This window comes from Ochlerotatus camptorhynchus, unplaced genomic scaffold, assembly GCF_037179485.1.
Source record: "Ochlerotatus camptorhynchus isolate MF236.1 unplaced genomic scaffold, CSIRO-AGI_Acam_v1.1 ptg000167l, whole genome shotgun sequence".
NCBI lineage: Eukaryota > Metazoa > Arthropoda > Insecta > Diptera > Culicidae > Ochlerotatus > Ochlerotatus camptorhynchus.
Window position 1 is genome coordinate 2,616,408 of NW_027040657.1, and position 22,002 is coordinate 2,638,409.

The following is a 22,002-nucleotide window of genomic DNA, read 5'->3' on the forward strand; positions in this document are numbered from 1 at the left end:
GGTTAGGTTCGTTGGATCAGGATTCACCTTGATAAGTGATGCGATCTTTTGTTTTGTGTAGTTATTTATAAGTGTTTTCGATTTATGCTCTAAACAGCCGGCTGTCTAGAGATGTAGATCATTATTAGATGTGTGTATACCGATTTAAACCAACAATAAGGATACTGTTGGGGCCCCTCACAAAGTGTGATGATGGTTTATTTTATTTTATCAATGACCAAAATAATTAATTATAAGCGGTTTGAACCGATTTAAACCAACAGCAAGGATGCTGTTGGGGCCACTCACAAAGTGTGATGGTGGTTTACTTGATTGAATATAAAATAATTATTAGAACCGATTTGACCCGATTTAGACCAACGGCAAGGATACTGTTGGGGCCACTCACAAAGTGTGATGGTGGTTTATTTAGTTCGGAAGAAAATGAATATGTATACTTCGTTCTTTTTTTTTTATATAATAGAACGAATTTGTACTGATTCAAACCAAAAGCAAGGGTTCTATTGGGGCAACTCACAAAGTGCGATGGTGGTTTATACTATAAGGGCATAAAACAAAATCAAGAGCCATTTCGGTTTCCATAGCTTCCTAGACACTCGGCCGCAAAATAATCTTATCCGACGGAAACGTCTCGATCATCGCTGCACAATGGTTTATTATAGCATTTATAAAGTAAATTTGAATACCTTATTGTTTATTTATTATCCATTTTGACTTGACTTGGTACCGTTCAGTTTTATGATGACAAAGTTGCCTGGAGAAAAGTGACAGTTCAAAATGTTTCGGAAGGGAGTCAGCTAGTGTCGTCCAAGTTCAAGTGCGGAAAAAATGCCATTTAAAGTGGTACAAACAATTGAAAGATGCGAAACATGCCTAACCGTAATTCTTTCTGGTTGGAAAGAAGCTGGAATCCTACACTGGCCGGAAAAAAAACGCGGTAGCGAAACTCTCTCAAGACGAGTTCTCCATGCCAAACCCAATGTGGGAACGTATCAATTGAGTGAAAAAAAGAGAGTTCAAGACTCGCTTGGAGGCTGAAGCAGAATTGGAACAGATGTAGCCAGTTTCGGATACGGAGGCGAACGAAGGGAATAATCCACCACCGTCAAAGAAAGTTTGCCCCGAAGTCTACAAGTCCCCCAGTCGGAAGGGAAACACAATAAGAGACTTTAACGAAGTTTTCCTTATTCCTGGGCAGGAGGTTGACACCTGTGAAGCTGACTGTAAAATCCAGAATCAGATGAGATTATAATATATGCGACACAAATTCACTTTTTTATAGGGGAACATGTGATGTGAATAGAACCCACCATCAGTGCAAGGATTACATATGACTGCAGATACTTCACTGGTTGTAAAGTTCTGCCTGATGGTTTGTTGCAGCTGGGTGAATCAACTTCATTGAAGACCTTTGGAAGACAAACGACAAGATGTACGTCTATCAACACGTGACAAGGGACTGGCAAATCCACGAACACTTGTCCAGTCTACAAATCCATTGAAACCCTTAGGCTGCCCCCCCCCCCCCCCCCCCAACCCAACATATAATAATGTTTGATTGATGAAACGTATTCAAAAAAGGGATATTTAGAGAGAACAATCTTCAACTGGAACGTACTCACCAAATCAATACATCCGGGAGCGCATTCTCGATGCTTAATTTTCTCGCCCCAACCACATCGTTCGGTTTGAATCAAAAATCTACCAGAACCTTTTTGACGATTTCCACAATGTTATCGTCAGGAAGCGATCCAGTGACCAAAACCAAAACAAGATTGATCATCACCTGACCGTCCGCGGAATGTGTGTTAATGTTGATGTACCGCTTATTACTCATGCTGGTGCATTCGTCTAACAGAGCAAGACTAACAGATTGTCCTTCAGCAACTCATTCAGGTCTCGTCGTTTCACAAAATTCATCATCGATGGAATGGCGGATGCTTTCGAAGAAGACGGTTCAGGTTACTGGTCGGCTGATGTTGTGCTTCTGCTGCAAATGACACAGCATTCCACTCGTTGAAGATCCCTTGCTATTAAGAATTTGCAAACACCTAAGGCAGCTGCAGAAAAACACTAAACTGTATTGAATCCACTAAGATATATATTTTTTAATTTCACCAACTGTAATTGATTGGTGGAAACAGTCGTTTTCCTCATCCAATGAATGATGAAATAATTTGACAGATAGAAATCAACATCATCTTATCATGACGGTATGCTTTCAGGCGGAATGGTCAAGAGTGAGTAAAATCATACTGTCTAATGACGTCAGCAGATATATGGAGTAGTTTATTTTATAGCACTAGCAGTATGTTTTTCGAAGATCTCTGCTGATGATATGTTCCACTGATTTCAAATCAAAACAACAATTTATAAAAATTATAAATGACAAAAGGGGACGTAAACTGCAGCCAAATTGAATGCAATAATACAATTTATATAAATTTCCCAGGAAATTCGGGAATCAAAATTTGTATTCCCAGGAAATCGTTTCCGGAAATGCAAAAACTATTCGGAGTCTCCTAATCTGAAAATATTGTCAAAGTCCAAGAGTCCTGTTTTTTTTTTATAAAATACCATATTTGAGTCAGAAATCTCGAAAGGTGAAGAACGTGAAAAACTGGCCCAGCCTCTAATTATTGTAAATTATATTCTGTGTGAATATAATTCTCATTGTTTTATAAAAAGAAATGCTCAGTCTATAAATACGGCCTAGTGCCGTTGGAATAATGTACAAGTAACTTAAACAAATTCTAAAATTCTGCGACATTTAATTACATATCAGATTTCGGACTTCATAAAATTAACTAAATTACCTAAGAAAAATTTAGAATTCTGAAAATTTACTTTATTTCTCAATAGAGAGAGTAGGTTTCTCCGGTTTTGTGCATTTAAAATAAAGTTCAGCGACTTTTTTATCAGTGGCATCATTTGCTATGTTATGGATGTTCCAGATCTTCTGGCGGGCCATCGGGTGACCAGTTACCCAAGCAACAGAACTTGTCAAAAAGGTGTTTAAAATACGGCCTAAACACATATTTGAGTGTTCAATTAGATTTGGAAATGCTTCATTTCATACTTTTATTCAACTGATAAAGCGCAAGTTTCGAAGCGTTAACAAACAAATCAATGATTATATAACATGTTTTACAAAACATCGACATAACCAATAAAATTAAATGACAAAAATGTTTTCTCCAAAACAAAAATAAGGCATAACCGAACATGTGATTCGAAATTCAGCGTGCTAGGTTTGGAGCTTGGAGTAGACCAACTCCACAGAAGCTCAGGAACAGAAAACCAAGCGAGAGGAGGAGCTTGTACAAGTAGTTATGGTCTTATAACATGTTTTGGAAAACATCATAATAACCAATAAATTTTAGATGCAAAATATAATTTAAAAAAATTATGAACATGGGATTCAAACACTGGTTCTTGGCGTGAGAGATTTGTAACTTCCTAACTAGACTAATTTCGAAAGATTGCTAACTTAGGCTTACTATCTATGGTTTTCTTCATCAATGGCAGTAAAATCATATTCTAGAGAAAATGCGTTTGGTTCGTCATAAAGATGTTTTGAAAAGTACTGGAAGCGGCATCTGAATTATCATTTTAACTCCTTTATAAAAACCTAAAATATCTGGGAAGTAGCCAAAAACATTTTAAAGAGCGCTTCCAAAGCTCGGGATGTTTTCTGCATCACTTAAAATACACTTATACAACATGCTTTTTGATTTCTTTTTTTTAAATATGTTTTGTGTGTTACTTGGGTAGAGACAATATTCAGCTAATATATAAAAAATCACCAATTTACTACATTTCATAAAGTATCAGAACAAATCCAAGCATAATTTGATCAAATTCACGTAGCAATTAATAATGACCACTTAGATCCAATGACCAGCTCATATATTAAAATTCACCATTTTACTACATTTCATATAGTTGTAATCAATGGCCTACTTTGATCAAATTTATGAAGCAATAAATTTTACGGATGTTCCAGGTCACTTAGGAGCCTATAGCTTATGTTTCAAAAATCACCATTTTACTTCATTGCACATAGTTACAGAGAATAACCAAGGCATACTTTAATCAAAAATTCATAATAATCAAGATTAAGGTTGATCTGGGTCACCAGCTGGACACTCAGTATTTAGAACCTTGTTGTGGGTTGGTTTTGTTAAAATATTAATCAGCACTAGCCAAAGAGCCTGTTGCTGTGGATTCCCAATATCACCTTGCTCTAGACGCCTGGTATATTTTCAAAATAATCGTTAGAATGATTCTTTTTTTCTATTTTCATATTTTCTAATCATTGAAAATTAAAAAAAAAAATCTTTTCAATGATTTGTAAACGTCTGCAGTGAATAAATGCTCACCAAAAAATTAGAAATGTCTTCAAAGCTGACAGTTATGAGTGAAGATTAGTTTTCGATATTTATTCAATTTTGAATGTTTCCAAAAATGCAATGCAAGATCAATCAATGATGGTTAAGGTCGTTGTTTTTAAACAGTTTCAACGAAAAACAAGTGCAGATGGTTGAGTAATTGCAAATGCTATGGGTTTCTCCAATTTGCTCATCATCAATTTGAGGTGAACATTTTATTTTCTAGCAACCTCTCACTGTGACCCACTGTGCTCGGAAGCCACCGAAGCAAAGCATCCAATTTAAGCTTTTCTAAGCATGTCTGAGAGTGATGCTTTTTCCGTTCGTTCTCTCGCTTGATCGCTTATGAATGAAGAAATGCGACGACGGTGACGGAAGGCAAGTCAACATTAGAAATTAATTCGTTTCGGTTGCACGGGCAGGTGGAGATCCTTTTTCCCTCGAGGATGCTGGACATTTTCCCAGAATGATTCACGCTTCATTAATTGTTTTTTTTTCGCTTGGAAAAGCATGACCACACGTGCCATTTTCAGAAAGTGAGGATTGTGAATCTATTTTGAGTTGACTAGCATTATTAGCGCCCAGGTGAAATGAATTATTCAATTGCGTTCCTATGATCCGGGTTCGTCGCTTACTAATGCCAAGGAGTGATTTCAATGATTCACAGGAACAGAAAGGGTGGATAATTAAACTGGACCCGTAGAAAATTTCTCTCAACTGGCTTTCATCTACTGCTACCGCAGCTAATTAGCAATTAACGAGTCTGTTCTCGACCCAGAAAGCAACGTTTCACTAATGATTATCCTTTTTTCTTCGTCTTTTTCTCCCTCTCCGAAACAGACAATAATAGCGGCCACTAGAAAACACACGTCAAGAGGGTAATCCCGAGGAAAGAAACCACCAAAAAGATTTGGTGAATTGCAACATGAGCGTACGTCACTCCTTCTACACCGTTGAGGTGGGTGACACCAAGTTCACGATTCTCAAGCGATACCAGAACCTGAAACCGATCGGATCCGGAGCTCAAGGCATTGTATGGTAAGTATCCTTCGGAGAGGGGTTTGTAATTAAAGTTCCACTTTCAAAGTACCTAGGATGGGGTGTACGTGGAATGGTGTTTTCTCGATTATCGATTGGTCTCAGTTGTTGAGATGAACAGAATCCCCGGTCGAGTCGGCTTATCGTTAGGAGAAAGTTGATTCATTCGTTTGTAATCCACCTCTTTTGTTGGACTGTGTCGCCTGCGCTGGAAAGGTTAAATGGATTTCGAATTGTTAGCAGCTTATTGGTTTGTCTTACGTCAGTGTACAGCACCAAGTGGAGCAAATCAGAGATTCGAATGCTGGTTCGACCGAGTGATTATCGAAACTAAGCAAACAAATTGCGTAACTGTCTCTTCATACCATCCAGGGAAGTCGAGAAAATAGACAAACCGGTAATTTCTTTGATGGACCTGGGAACCGATACAACTACCTCCAACATGACCTTTACTGGGAGGCTCCTGACAGGACTTGTGTGATTTTCAATAAGAGCTTATCCGTATAAAATACGTTAGGTATTGCATTTGAATTACAAATCCAATACAATGATAGCTTCTATGTTGCAAATATCCCATTTCAAAAGCATCATTGAAGCAATTTGAAATACGGTAATTAATTGCACTCAGTGGAGTAATTAAAAGGTTATTGCACTAGACTGAATCTCATCCATATTAGGTTCTTGCCCTTCCATCAACCGGTGTTGCATTGATTGGTTGGTTAACGCAGAATGTACCAGGGCCCAGCAATGAATGAATATTGAATGCAAATCCCACTCCAGACAGGAGTGCTCTTCATAGCATCAGCAGGGGAGACTTCTGGGTGATATTGATCCACCATGAAAAAGGCCATAATACACACGAGCTTGTTACCAACTCCGTAAAGAGTAGAACTTTCTACAAAGCTCCTCAGTATTTTATTACTCTAGAGGAAGTGCACAATGAGAACGCTTCGAAGCAGCACAGATGGGACGATGCCTTTATTATATCGTAAATCATTTCCTCGGGAAGTTGGAAGAACCCACACAGACAGGAGGCACTCAAAAGGCTCGTATGGTGATTACATTTCTGAAATTGGCGATAACTGACAGCGAGCTTTCAATGAAATGTCATTATGATCAACGAAGTGATTTTCTTTTTTTTTTTTGTCATTCATTGGATCAGTCAGAAAACTTGTTTTGCTTTCTTCTTGTTATCAATGGAGGCAACTGACAATCGACTCTTTCTTTGGAAATCATTTCGTTTGTGAAGATTTTCTCTCCATCATCGACAGTATCTCCTACCAATCAAGATGCCATTCACAGAGAACACATTTTTGCTGCGAGAAACCAAGCTCTGCTTACTTGCTGCCAATTCTAGGCACAGAGAAGGCAAACGATGCTAACACTGATCCTCATTAATTTTAATGAATGTTTTGGAAGCTTTCTCAGAACAATGCTTCGACATTGCCAACGACGGTTGGTGACGTAAGAAGCACACTTCAAAAGATTTCAATTTTTAAACATTTCTGAATTCATTAATCGACGAGTTGAAATTTCTATTCGAATTTATACATTTACAGTGAAGTGAATTCGGATTCATTCAATAAGTGATTTTTCTCAGGAATTTGCAACTTTCTTCGAAATTTGCTATCATTTAGACGTATTCGTGTGCATTATTTGTTATCAATTTTTAATGTGTTTCCTTTGTCCTTTTTCTTACCATGCTTCGGAATTTGAAGAGCACAAATCCAGTGGCGTCTCTTCCATATGTGCACCTCGTGCACTGCACAGTCTCGAATTTTCAAAAAGTGAAATTTATATTTCATAAAATTTAAGAGGCAAAAATTTAATACTCAATCAAAACCATTTTTGTCCCCCCTATTTATTGGTTTCATATGGATAGTAACTGAATTGTCCACCACATCACTGGATAGTAGCTGAATTGCTAAGCACATCGCTGCTCAACCTCCGTTTTACCCGCCACTGAAAGAAAAGTAAGTAAAAACAGAAGCGAGGCATAGCTGGGATTTTACCACGTGCAGACAACTCATTTTGGGCTTCTATGGTGTGGCGAATGAGCGACACAAAACAAGCAAGGAAAATATGACTTCGTTCTTCCAAAGCCACCGCATGCTTAGTTCTCCCAGCCTGAGCACTTTTGCTTGTGCACCAGAAACGCTCGTATTTACAACCAGATCAGTTGCATATGTATTGAAGTCCCGTAAGCATAATTGCCGATGTGTTAGTGTTTATTTTGTGCACTTCTATCTTTGCACAGTTTAAAGAGAAGAGAATAAATTGGCACGTATAGGCAACGTCGCATTTGAGTTTCTCTCTGAATTGATTGAATCTTGGAGAGCCGTCATTCGTTGTATACCTACCTACACGCACACATCGAATTTTTAAATTTTCCTACTACCTGACTGCATTTCATTCAGTAGTCTCGGCGCATTGATGGAATATTGTTCATAGCATAGTGCAAAATTAAATAGGAATCATGGAACAGGATATTGTTAATGACCTCCTGAAAAGACCGTTTGCCAGAAGATCCATGAAGGAAAAAATGCTTATTGCGAGAAAAGACGTCCCACGGCCAAAGTTGGACAACTTGAAAATGACATGTAAAATAAATCATAAAATCATAACGCAGAACTTTGCCGAAAATGTACAAGTGGAAATTGTTGGTTGTGTCATGCTCGAGGAAATTGCGTGGGAAGTGGAGCATTTCGAGGAAATTGGCGTCAACTCTACGGTACTGCTTATGAAATGGTGAGTAACGATGACAAATATCATAAACATGAGACTTAAAAAGAAAATTAATGTTTCTATGCAAGAGTAAGCGAAACTGGTAGCACAACTGTTTCCCATCATCATTTCGTTTATTTTTCATACAGGTATCCCCGTCGAAAGATTTGTATCCCATTTTTGTATTCTGCATCAAAATTGGCTTCTACTGTTACAGACAAAATATAAATAAAATAAGTGCACAACTAGTGAATCTTCTCACGAGACGCCACTGCACAAATCTCAAGATTTAAGAGGTTTATAAATCTGAAAATTTTGGACATTGCTTGCTTCTCCGCGGCAAACAACAAGTAGTAGTTTCAGCTACGTACACTCACAAAAACCTTAATAAGTATTTTGTTATGTGAAATCGCGAAAAGGACGCTATAAGAAATCACCCTAAAAGTGACCATGAAAAAAGATTCTAACGGGGCCTCAGATAGACTTGTTAGTAAAGTCACGATATTGCCAAGCCGGTGGCGGTGGATTCAATTTCCGGTCAGGTCGAGGATATCTTTCGGATTGGAAATTTTCTCGACTTCCCTGTGTGAGGGGAGCATCTGTGTGCTTGGCACACAATACACAAACTCATGCTGGCATAGAAAGCTCTCATTTAATAACAGGGGAAATGCATCAAGAACACTAAGTTGAGAGCCGGCAGGCGGCTCGCAAAAAGAAGCGTGAAAAGCATAGAAGAAGAAGTACTCTAACATCAGATTATTCAGATTATCTAATTATACTTCGATTATCGATTTGCAACTAATAATCAATACAGGGCCAAATTTCGAACGACTTGCAGACAAATTATATTGGGCTAAATGAGCGGGAACCATTCCCAGCTATCTTTATTGAATTTCATGCCGTGCAGACATTAAGTTCCGGCTGAGTTACTCCATTGCACATATAGAGGAAAGTGGAGCAGTTTTAACACAGAGCCACCCTTCTATCACTCATTGTATATTTTACAATAATCTCTTATTGGCGATTACGCTTCAACAGGATTTATTAATTTAATGTTAGTCTTAAAATCGAGTCTCCTCTCCTCAACTTAGAAATATTGATTCAACAGCAACATCAATTATGATTCGCTTCTAACTAAATAAGATGTTCTTCAAGTTTCTCATAAGAATCTTGGGTAACTATTCAAATCGACGTATCTGCTTTTGTAAACAATCGCCCACGCAAACAAACACCACCATCTGGTATGGAAATCTTTCCCATACTAGCTGGCGTTGTTACTTTCTGTGAGTGAGCTGGCAGTTGCCACAAATCGTCGATGAAAGTGATTGTTTACAAAATCAGATACGTCTATTTGAATAGTTACGCTTGAAATATATGTTTTTCTTTAAAAAAAAATCATTGCGCACTAGACTGTTGCAAAATAGAAGATTTCGCTCCACAGTGCTCAAACGGTTCCAATTCGGGTCCTTATTAGCCTCCCAAAATTTGATCTCATTTGGAAAGAAACCGGCACAAACCATTTGCAGTGTTAAGAGATGAACTAGCCTATGGCTAAAAATCTCTCTAATAAAGAAAAAAAAATTGAAGTTTACACAGAATTTACTATGGGAAAATCAATTTCTTATTCGATAAATTCCGTCCGATTGCGTTAACCAGCTGCGCAAGCATGGTCAATCGTCGACTTTGCGCTGCATTGGAAGAAAATGGATACCTTGACCACCGGCAGCACGCCTTCCGGGCGGGAAAGGGAACCTCCACGTATTTCGCTTCGCTAGGAGAACTGTTAAAGGACACGCAGGAAAAGGGCCACCACGCGGAGATCGTCTCCTTGGATATCTCCAAGGCCTTCAACAGAACATGAACGCCGTTAGTACTTCAAGAGCTCATCACCTGGGGATTCAAAGGAAATATCCTTTCCTTTATCCGAGGCTTTCTGGCAAGACGATCGTTTAAAGTCGCCGTGGGGAACACCAAGTCTTCTTCTTTCCCGGAGGAAACAGGGGTGCCGCAAGGCTCGGTTATCGCGGTAACGATTTTCCTAATAGCGATGAACCGGATCTTTACTCGTTTGCCACATTCTCGTCTACGAAGATAACGTGCTAATTGTGGCCGGCGGCCGCACCATCGCAAGGACCCGCATCCAAGCACAAGCAACTGTATCGGCAGTTGATAAATGGGCGGCCTCAGCCGGGTTCCAACTCTCAGCTGCAAAGAGTATCCGCTGTCACGTCTGCGCTTCCGGTTACCGAGTCGGCGGTGCCTCTATCAAGATCGGGGATCAACCGATCCCCCTGAAAAAAACGATACGCATCTTGGACGTTCTATTTGATCGACACTTAACCTTCACGCTACACTTCCAGAGCGTTAAGGATAGTTGCAAGACCCGCATAAACCTGATCAAAACAATCTCCATGCGGCACCGCACCAACAACCGAGCTATCCGGCTGCATGTAGCCAAGGCAGTTATTGACAGCCGTCTACTCTACGGTCTGGAGTTCACCGCAATGGCCAAGGACAAACTGTTGCAAGTCCTTGCATCGGTTTACAATGGCTACATCCGGGTAGTATCAGGTCTCCTGCCCTCGACGCCGGCCGACACAGCCTGCGTTGAAGTTGGGGTACTTTCTTTCCGGCTTCGAATCGACACCGCAGTCGCCATCAAAGCGGCTGCCTACTTGGCAAAAACATCGGGTAACGAATGGATCTATATCCTCGAGGAGGGGAACAGAATCCTCCGTACAGCAGCCAATACCGGCCTCTCCCCAATACCCAAGAGCCACTGGCTGGGAGGAAAAAGTTGGCAATCGAGACCATTAAACATCGAAAGCCGAAATAAGGACCAGATTAGGGTAGGAGACAACTCGGCGGCGCTCAGACACTCAGTCCGTAGCTCAGTGAGCACGTTTATTCTGCCGTGATGGTACTCAATACTTGTTTCAAATGACTGAGCGTACATTTTCTATGGAAAAATGACTCAATTACATGCTGTGTGAGCGAAGGCAAGCGGTGTGAGTCGCCTGTTCGTGAGTGACTGAATATTTTTGTTGGCTCTTTCATTGCCTCGTCCTTTAAGCTGGGTTTAGACTAGGCAAGTCATTTGATCAACTCAGTTGAAGCCTGGTTCAACTTTTTTCAATTCAAGTGAGTTGATCAAGTCAGTTGAATAGCATAGTTTACACGTTCAATTCGCGTTCTAGTCAGTTGAATTCAACTGACTTGATCAATTGACTTGCCCTGTCTAAACCCAGCTTTACTGTTTGGTACAAACGGTCTGCACAGAGCAATGGATTGAATAGTGCAGTGCTTTCACACTCAGCGTAAGCAGTCAATAGCATTAGATTGGTAAGGTTTTATATTATTTTGAGATCAGGTTAATTTGATACTGAAAACTCAGTTCGGGGAGACTTGATCTTGATCCCGGAATCAAGTCTCCCCCAAAAAGAAATCACCATATTGCCTTTGCTTTTAAACGTCAAGAAAGGAAAACATTTGTCACGCCCACACCAGTTGCAACGTTTGCAATACGTGGAGCGCGATTACTTGTTTTTCCAGTGTTTCAAAAGTCTCTGCTTCTCAAAATACTGTTGTAAGTACGCAATAGTTATAACATGTTTAAGTTATTCCACATAATAATATTTTTGGGTTTCAAAAAGCTGCCTCGCTAGTACATCCGGAAAAAGGTACAGTGGAACGCAGACCAGTTGGCTCGGATTGGATTAAGAATGCGGTAAAATGTGTAGTTGCAGGAGCATCTATCAAAGGTGCTGCGAGGATGTTCAATTTGACCTTAATTACTCTGAAACGGTACTACCGTCTCCAGCTTGAGCATGCGATTTCCTACCAGCCGGATTTTGGACGAACCTCGAGAATATTCACGTGACAAGAAGAAGTTATGTTAGTTGATTACATAATCAAAGCAAGCCATCTACACTTCGGATTGACGGCACGGTGCACTCGAATTTTGGTTTGCGAATTTGCTACTCAGAATGGTAAAAAGATGCTTTTAAACTGGGAAATCAATAAAATGGCAAGCTACGATTGGCTAAACACTTTTATGCGCTGGAACAACCAGATATCAATCTGTGTTCCAGAGCCAACTAGTCTGAGCCGCGCTACATCACATCCCTAGGCGGGTAATTACAGGTGGGCTGGAACTAACGGTTCGCTAGTGCTGGTGAGTTATTTGCCGTTAATGCTCATGAAAAGTTCACTAATTTTGCCATAAATAATGCCAAAACAAAACAAAATACGGACTGATTTGGATAGGTCTGGAGCTGTTTAATGCGACCGGAAGGTGTATGCTGATCACAAATGCCTTGCCAAATTGATTACCTCAGCAAGTGATCAATCTTTGATGTGAATTTCACGAATAATCACCAGAAATATTTCTTATAGCAAAACTTGCCATACAAACTGGTCATAGTTCATTTTAGTAAACAAGCTAACACTTCTTCCTTGAGTGTTACCTTTGAATTACCCGCCTAGATCACAGTTCAGTGACTGGTTTACCTCTCAATCATTCAGACTCTCACGAGGCAGTGAATGATGAGGCAGATGGCAGTTCATATTCATACGAAAATAACACAATGAACCTGACTGTTTTGCGCACTGGATACAGATCGATTCTACTTTTTGGTACAATTTGGTAGAACAGATCAAAAGTTGTTAAACAATTTCACAAAGACTAAAAAAAAGTTCGAGAAGATGAAAAACTAGCAACTAATCTCAAAAATACATAACAAGAGCAAATTGATTTAAATGTTACTGTAGTTTTACCTTTGTGGTAGCTTGTCTGAAAAAGATAAGTTTGGTTTTCGTGAAATCCAATCAAGCCTGTCTAGTCTCCCCTATTTTTGCTAAAACGGAAGCATTTACACACACTAACTTTTTTTTCACTGAAATCGGTATATTTTTTGACGAGATTAGAACAGCTGAGCACTCGGCGATAGTTTTGGTAGCTATATAATATTTCCGAAAAGTCAGTACTTTTTTCAAAAGCTTTCGGCTAAAATATATAAATACTATGAGTCGATTGCTGAGTAGCTCAGAAATTGAAGTTCGGTAAACTTGGAATGTTTGCTTTTTGCAAAACATTCTGAAATTCGGCTTCCTGAATAGAGGAAAGTTTTGACTAATTTACGCTATTTCCCGGCAATCCTCCTAACATTAAAGTTGATTTTATATATATGGTTAAAGTCAACCTAAGCGGTTAGACCCTTCGCTCAATTTCAAACTTTGTTCAATTTTCACACTGCCGCACTCTAGCGTAACTATCAATCTATGCTATACACATTTTTCTCCAGCTATTAAATTATCGCACTATGCTTCATGTTGATATTTGTATAGCATTGCCTCCCAATTCTGGAAATTGCAAACTTCACGCAGGCTTGCAATTGCTCATTACAGCTAAAATGCTATTTTTCGTAATTATGAAACAATGAGATACTATAATGAGAATTTTTATTTGTAAGATGCAAGAAGAGGTGGTAAAGTTTGTGTATGACATATAAAATTTGTAAATTTTGCTTTCAGAAGGTCACAACTACCGATTAGCTGTAACGATGAGCAACGCGATGAGCGAGCAATCAGCGATCATAAAATCGCTAGTTGTGACCTTCTGAAAGCAAAATTGATAAATTTTATACGTCATACACAAACTTTACCACCTCTTCTTGCATCTTACAAATAAAAATTATCATTATAGTATCTCATTGTTTCATAATTACGAAAAATAGCATTTTAGCTGTAATGAGCAATTGCAAGCCTGACTTCACGTATGGAGTAACAAAACGACTTTGATTGAATATTTTTGAAGATATGATGAAACAAGACAAACATCAATTTGTACTAACATTGTGCTGTACATACATGTCGGAAGATGTTATCCATTATCATACTACCCACCATGCAGCAAGTACTAGTACAATACATTGTATCGATTACCTCTTGGCTTTCAGTGAAGAGCAAGGAAGCTCATTTCCTACTTAACAACCAGCTTCGCTCTAGTCTTCAAACATTCACTATAGCACAGTCGGTTACTGCCTTGCTTCTATTATTCAAAGTCAAACTAAACGAAGGATTCTTCCTCCTCATTTCAATTAACTGCTCTCGAACCGACAAATCCTCTTCCGCACCCACACTGGTGACGGAGACTGAGACGTGCTTACGAGACAACTTCATCAGACTCATCGTCAACCCATTATCTCAAACCATACCGCAGCCTTTTCTTCTACCATCCTATCCGACTTCCAACGAGGAAAATTCCATCACTCAGATCTTACCACACCGAATACTATCTAGCTATCGAATAAAAAGCTTCCTCCCAAAGATGTCCTTTAAACTTGCCGCCCCTTGGAGAGATCACTAGAATTCCAATACGTTCATCGTGCTTCTTCACGAGGTAAAAAAGACGAGCAGGATCAGATCCATAAGGCAGAGGTTATACTTGGAATTCATTACGCCCCAGCGAGCGAGTCGGGTCCTGACTGCAGATCCGAGAAAATTGATTGAGATGCCTCCAGAGCCACTCTGCACTTAGGCAGCATCGCTCACCAAGGCGGTTCTAATTATCATAAATTTACACCCCGTCCCTTTTTTGTTTGTTTCGTGGATGGAAAGCACGCATATTTCCAACGCGGTGGAAAATGTCAAACTGCTGTCACAGCAGGTGGGGGTTTTGTTCCAGCCGAGCAGAAATGTTCAAAATTCCCTTTGATGTTGTCAATGGTTTGAAGAACGTCTGGTCATGCGAGAGTATTGGAACAAAGCTCATATAATTACCAAAGTGGTATCGACTCTGCGGTGAGTGGAAAAATGGCGACAATGTGGGAACGCGTGGTAAATTTGCATTCGAAATTAGTGGAATGGAAATTGGGCTGGAACGGATCATAAATAGAATTCGGTCACTGATTGACACACGAGTTGGATACGTTTGAAGACCCTTATCAAGCTATTGATACGAGACTGCTGCAGCTGGCTGTCAATCGCAACTGGTGATAGCCGGGTTTAGGAATGTAAACAGAGCGAAAGATACAATGGTTGGGGGGGCTTAATGGATTTTTCTGTGATTTGGCACTGTCTGGGCTCAAAATGGGGGCTTGTCTATGCAGGTACATGATTCACACGGTCACGTTCGCTGTGGGTGGCCGGTTATCACCTGCCCAACGAGTGAAAAGCCAATAACGTGATTGATGATTCATGGCGGGAGCAATTGTAGCTTTTGATTTCCGAGCAAGTGCAGTGGTGCCAGTGTGTTTCGAATGTGGAGGAGCAAAAATAAAAAAAAGGTTGGAGTATGTTATAGTGTTAATGTATTACACTTAGCTCCTTTAATATAAAATACCTTTATCTTGCTCCTAAAGCCAGTCCTAATCCAAGGAAATCAGTGTTCTACTTTGATTTCTGAATAAATTTTCAAGTTAATCTATTTTTTTCCATCTCATCGTACCAAAAAGCTGCCATGTAAACACATTTTACTTTTTACTGATTTTTACTGTTTTTTCGAACCCAACTTTTTTCATGATGACTAAGACAGATTTTTTTTTAAGAAAAGGAGAAAAAATCTGTTTTCTTTAGATTATTGATAGGGGAATTTACGTATTCCCGTCAATCTAAGCAACGTTCGCATTTTTTTTATCAATTTCTCAGCGTCTCGCACACATATGACGTGTTTGTTTACATTGATCTGTTGCTTGCTATTTAATCCATTCCAAACGACAGCATTGTCCAAAATGGGTTAAAACGTTTTTACAACGCTCCAAACTTCTCAGGTGAGTGTGACTATGGTCGACAGCCTCTTTTCAGCCTCTGGTTAACCAGCTGTTCTATTATCGGCAACTCAAAATCAGCCATATTTTGTAGTGCGTATAGGGTAGAGAACTATTTCGGCCTAATCGCCCATTTTGGGCCTATCGAGCAGACAACTTCAAATAAATCCATGATTTCAGAGTTAACAAGTCAATTATGCGTTTGGTACGATACTTTAGTTAATAAGCTACCGAACGAAGTCAATGAGAACGCCTGATATGAAGGTTTGCACCCATTATTCCCAAAAGCAAAAGAAGCTCTCCGACCGAATCAATTTTTATCTTCATCCGATAGGCCGAAGTGAATTCATTGGCGTTTCAATGGCGTTGCAATGCGTTAGGCCGAGTTTAGAATCCGTAGGCCGAGTTTGGCGTCAAGAAGCAGTGTTAGACTTTAGACAATATCTCAACGATTGGTTTCTCTTTATCAAATCTTACGGTACGTACGGAAAGGTAAATAAATTTGGAAGCCATCAGTAATAATAACATTCCGTTTGGTGCTAAACTGCGCTTGATTAAGAAAGACTAAATGCGGGTTGTGCTTAGTAGGCCGGAAATAGGGTAGTTAACTCTATTTCATTTGAAGAAAAACCTGGCATAACAGATTAGCTCAATCGATTTTCTAGAAAGAATTTATTTTTCCCTACAACTTAGTCTCAAACGTCATTTCAATAAGAAGTGACGTTTTCGAGCTACGATTTATTGAAAAATCAGTGCCAACATTTCAAAGGGGCGTAATTGCATTTGTAAACAATGACTTTAGCCGTCGATTTCTCGCGAATAAAAGCTCACTCATGAAAAATAATCACACCAACAGGTAGAGGAATGTTTCCTCTACCAGCTAGCATTGTAATTTTGGAGAGGTAAGATTTAATTCGCGAGAAATTGACGACTAAAGTCATTGTTTACAAAAGCAATTACGCCCCTTTGAAATGTTGCCACTGAAATATCGAATACGCCATTCTGAAAATATTGCAAAAATCAAAAGTTTCATGAATACAGAGGAAGTTAGAGTCAAAAATACATTAATTTTTTGCTGCTCTTTTAATCATTTACCGACGTTTCCCGTTTTGGACCCTTTACATTTGTATTTATTTTATTAGTGGATATTGGATCATTTGGCAGAAGGTCATTAAGCCGAATGGTCACTAAGCTGAGCGATCATCACTTTGCCAAATTTCGGATAATTATTACTTTACACATAGTGCTTATGCACATAATCGGATAAATATTTCGTGACATTTTGACATACTTAGTTTTTTAATATGTTTTTAGGATTTTCGCTTAATTTTTTTTGTACATTCTACCCAGAAAAACAACTTTGTCTCAGACGTCATTTCGATCAGAATTACTGTTTACGTGCTGCATGTTTTTGAAAAGTTTCAAAGGTGCCTTTTTAAAAAATGTACAAGATCCAAAATGTCCGAATTTTGACAAAAAATGTGAATCGTTCCCCATAACAAATAATTACGCAAAGTTTCATACAAAGCTTCGGTGAAGGTCGATACAAAAATTGCTTATTTTTTTAGCTATTTTGCTTAGAACTGCTCTATTTGTACACTAATAAAAAATCAAAGATTATTTTCTATGTGTCCCACACATGAATTTTTGCTATGTGATAAACAAATGATAGGGAAAATGGCTCTAATGTTGGCCTATGGATCTAAGATTGGACCAATCGCTAAATATCTACTATTTATCAATTTTATCTAGATAAACGCGTCATTGGGACGGTACTAATGGATATTTTTGGTCGCTATTGAAAATTTAGTCGATTGCTGCATCTATGTATGGGCCCAAATTAGGGGCATTTAGGCCGACATTACATCCATTTCCCCTATATATGTGTCGGGCACATAGTTCTTATGTGTACACATAAAATTCACGTTCACGTGTGCACACATGAAAATCACATGGAAATTTTGCCAATAATAATGTGTAAAAAATTTTCAGTTTTTTTAAACTTTCTGGCAAAGCATTGTTATTTTTTCAGTGTATATTCCTTTCTGAAAAGGAAATTCCTTTTTCCACAACTTTGTCTAAAACGTCATTTCGATTTGGTGAGCCCTTTTCGTGCTAACAAAATCTTCGTATACGCGATCCAAAATGCAGATAACATAGGATCTTAAGGTTCAATTTACTTTGATGCTTTTTGGAAAATTTCAAAAGCAGTTTTTTCCGACGCATTATTTCAGATTGCAAAAAGCTCGCACTATTCGATTCCTTTTGATATTTTACACAAAATGACGCGAGCTTTTTGCAATCTAAAATAATGCGTCGAAAAAACTGCTTTTGAATTTTTAAAAAATGCATCAAAGTAAATTGAACCTTAAAGCACGTCACCAAAACAACGTGAAGCCTGTAACGCATGCCTCGCAACCTGCGAGATTTCCACCACTGAATACGCTTCCTGTCTCAAGAACAAGTGGCTTAAGCGCCACCTCCGAAGAGGACTTCTCGTCAAGGTTTGATTTGCCCGGCAAGAAACCCAACCTTAGTGAGGGTTTATGTATGGAAGAGACCAAAATTTAGTTTGAGGGCGATTCAGCAGACTGAAATCCCATGAGGAATTAAGATCCTCACAATCAGAGGCCGCTTCATAGTTCCTAAGCGAAAGTTGGTGCTAACCTTCGTTCTACCGAAGCACAACAACCCCACTCACATTTATCACGACTGGAGGAACTTTCCCTTTCAGATTTCCTCCACCGATCCTGACACGTGAGTGCGGAGACTGTTTCCCCAGGCACTCCAACCTGGAGTGAATTCAACTACAGCTATCCCCCGAAGAACGCGTTACCCACTGAGTTGCACCCACCGCTTTTGCATGTGAGTAGTGTCAATCGAGAACTAGTCACTAGCAGAAAATCAGAGCGCTTGTTTGAAAACCCACCGAGAAAAAGCTGTGGGTAGAACTCAGTGGGTAACGCGTTCTTTGGGGGAAAGCTGTACAACCAAAAAAAAATACTACAAATACTAAGTACACTTAAGTACTAACTACTCGCACTCTCGCCTCTTCTACGGTTCAAGTCAAAGTGAACGAGTAGAAGTTCCAGAAACCCTCAGGATAGGTGTGACTCAACAGTCATCGTGGCCGGAAGTACGTCAAATTACCGAAGTAATTCAACGACCTTTCAAACGTCAATTCTCTTCATCAAGGGCATAGCCAGATTTTGAGTTAGGGAGCGGCGAAAAAAAAAATACTATGGAAAATTTGGCCGAATGCCATTTTACCGAACGCCATTTCACCGAAAGTATTTGTGTTGCTGAGTTTAGACTGCCCCCTGTCCTCCTCTGGCTACGCCTATGATGCTACATGTCTTTCCTCATCATGCAATTTCAATATACTGTCTTGCTCAAATCTATTTTCGGTTAATCTTTTATAAAAGAGAACAGTTCGGATTCGTACCCCGTACCGTAACGAACAGGTAGCGCATTCGGGTCAAATGAAATAAATTGGCTGAAAGTATTGGGAGCTCATTGATTTTTGTATGTCAAGTGTAACTCTTCATGAGTGGCGGTGAATACGTTTATAAATTAAATGATGTGATGATAGTGGTTTACCACCCATTGTAGCACGGAAACTAAGTCCGACAGCAGTGGGCTCTCTTCTCTGTTTGTCTTGATCAAGCTTGATAACCTCTGATTGTCCTCAACATGTCGCTGTATGAAGGGCCAAAACGGATTGGGTGGATCGATAGGCAAAGTCGCCTATACGCATCTACGGAACAATCAAAAATCTCCTTCCAGCAACTTGATCAGCCAATTGGTCAAAAAGACAAGCCCCCAAGCAGGAAGATGCCCCAATGAGTGGAGAGAAGAGCCCACCCTTTATCCACGAAATGTTATCAACAGGGAGTTTACATTCCCACTCTCTCCGTCCAAATCGCTTCAATCGGGTGCCCCATTTTATATATGTTTTTCAATATGTATACAAGTTGATTGTTATGATTATTGTCAATAATACTTAGATTTCGATGAAGATCGTGATACTTATCATTACAAAAACTATTTACTTCCACTTATATTCCACTGGTATCGATGACAGATACGTATTTCGACTACAATGTGCAGTCTTCATCAGTGTCATTCCCACATTTGCTGTTTTATTTAAGCATTCCACTAACAACCTAATTTCATTACTTCATTATGATGGCTACCAAGCCTATGGGATTTTTGTTAGATCATGCGACACTGTAATCACTACTATTTTATATGTATAATTTGTCAAGTTTATACAACTCAATGTTTCAAATGAGGTAAACTTTTTATCTAATAATTACAAAAACAAACTTAACATTACAATTATATGCAAATGCAAAACAAAATCAACAAGTTCTTGGGCAGCATATAGTAGATTCTCTCACTATAAACCTGTCATTTCTAGCCTATCTGAACTATTAAATAAATGCAAACCAAAACATGGGTTACGCTCCCCCTAAGCGGGCCCTCCGCATCCTATCTCTGTCCAATCTCAAATACCTAATGCCAATGGTTTGAATGTATCAATGGAAAGCGTACTTGTTACAAGCCAAAGGTAAGTCAGCTAAGATCAAGCGATCATTTAAACTGGATACCCAAGCAACACACACGTTTTATAGCAGTTTATATAACATTTGTATAACTGGTTGTGGTTGTAATGAAGTTTACTCAACACAATTCTATGGATTTGTGTTACTTGGGTACAGAACCTTCTTCAACTCCGACAACAGAACTACCATCCATGACTTCAACAAGGATGTTGAACACCGCATCCAAGCCACTGAAATCATCGCGGGATCGTACAAAACGTACATATTTCACCTAATAGGGATCAAACCTCCCCCATGAGGTGATCAAGGAAAATTTAAAGAATTTTTGAAACATGAGTAGCAGGGAATCAAGTGTGCCAGTCTCCCCTACAGTCAACTTTCTCCTACCCGCATTTCTCAAACTAGATATTCTCCTGAACTCGTCGGAAATCTAGGCTATTGCGAACCCTTTTGTATTTTAAAAAACATCTTCCTATCTTCTTCCTATCTCGATGGTTCCTCCAATATCGAGCAAGTGTAGAGTTGATTGTACCGAAATTCTCATTACTATACGTCGAAACGAGCAAAAAAATACAATTCATTCCAAAGCCGTGCATTAACCAATCAAGATCCAATCTTCAAGATTTCCCACATGCCACCGTATATCCATCTCACCTTCTCGTCTCTTACCAGAAGGAGGAGAAAACATCAGAAACCATATGTGACCATTCTATTCCCATGCACATTGGCCACAGAAAATTCAATTTTAAATCCCATAAAAGAGATTAAATCAGTGCCCGTGCACACACGTCCTTTATGCGAGCGATACCTTCCGTCTTCTATAGTTAGTCGTCGGACGTACCGTGTGATATCTAAAAGCTCTCGAAATAGAATGTTGAGGAATAACAATAAAGAATGACTGGAAAACGGAAAATGGCCGCATCCTATCTTCCGTTATATTCTTACCGTAAATCACCAAACTCCTACGGTGTCATAGTCAAACGGAGATGCTCCCCCTCTATTGTTGTACTTCTTTTGAAGTGTTTTTAAAGAAATTGGCACAATTCATCAACTACTTTATTATTTATATTAGTTTTTTGTTGTTTTTCGTTCTAGTTAAACCATACTACTGACTTTGGTTACATCCATCTACATTGTGTCGAAAAAAAAACAGTTTTTATAACCTCAGTGGGCCGTCATTAAAAATATATATATTAATCAAACATATCAGTAACTAAGCAACTAGACTAGATAGAAGTTAGACGCAGTGTGCGAAAAATTAAAAAAAAATGAATCGCAACCGGACTGAAGCGTTTGAAAAGTATCAATTTGGCGATACTGAGTTTGAGGTCCCTTCGCGATACAAGACCCTGGAAGCGAAGGGCTTCGGTGCCCAGGGTATGGTCTGGTAAGTTCCAAGTCCTGAAACTAAACCGTTCGGTCGCATGCAGTAACTAACCTAAACAGCTCACATCGCTCACCATCCCATCGCATCGCATCGCCCCCATGTGTGAATTGACCTAAGCACGTTACTAA

At 39.3% G+C, this 22,002-nt stretch overlaps 1 protein-coding gene across 10 annotated transcripts in view; it reads left to right on the top strand.

Annotated features, from left to right (window-relative positions):
- Positions 1-22,002, top strand: part of LOC135701551 (stress-activated protein kinase JNK) — a 303,139-nt gene that overhangs the window by 260,773 nt on the left and 20,364 nt on the right. For 5 of the 10 annotated variants that reach the window (XM_065222389.1, XM_065222392.1, XM_065222397.1 and 2 more), the window contains 2 exons: positions 5,232-5,429; positions 21,583-21,874. In XM_065222389.1, the coding sequence (XP_065078461.1) occupies positions 21,756-21,874 (119 nt within the window). In that variant the 5' untranslated portion in view covers positions 5,232-5,429; positions 21,583-21,755. The remainder of the gene's footprint in view (positions 1-5,231; positions 5,430-21,582; positions 21,875-22,002) is intronic. The other 5 variants (XM_065222394.1, XM_065222396.1, XM_065222393.1 and 2 more) reach the window with 1 other exon arrangement.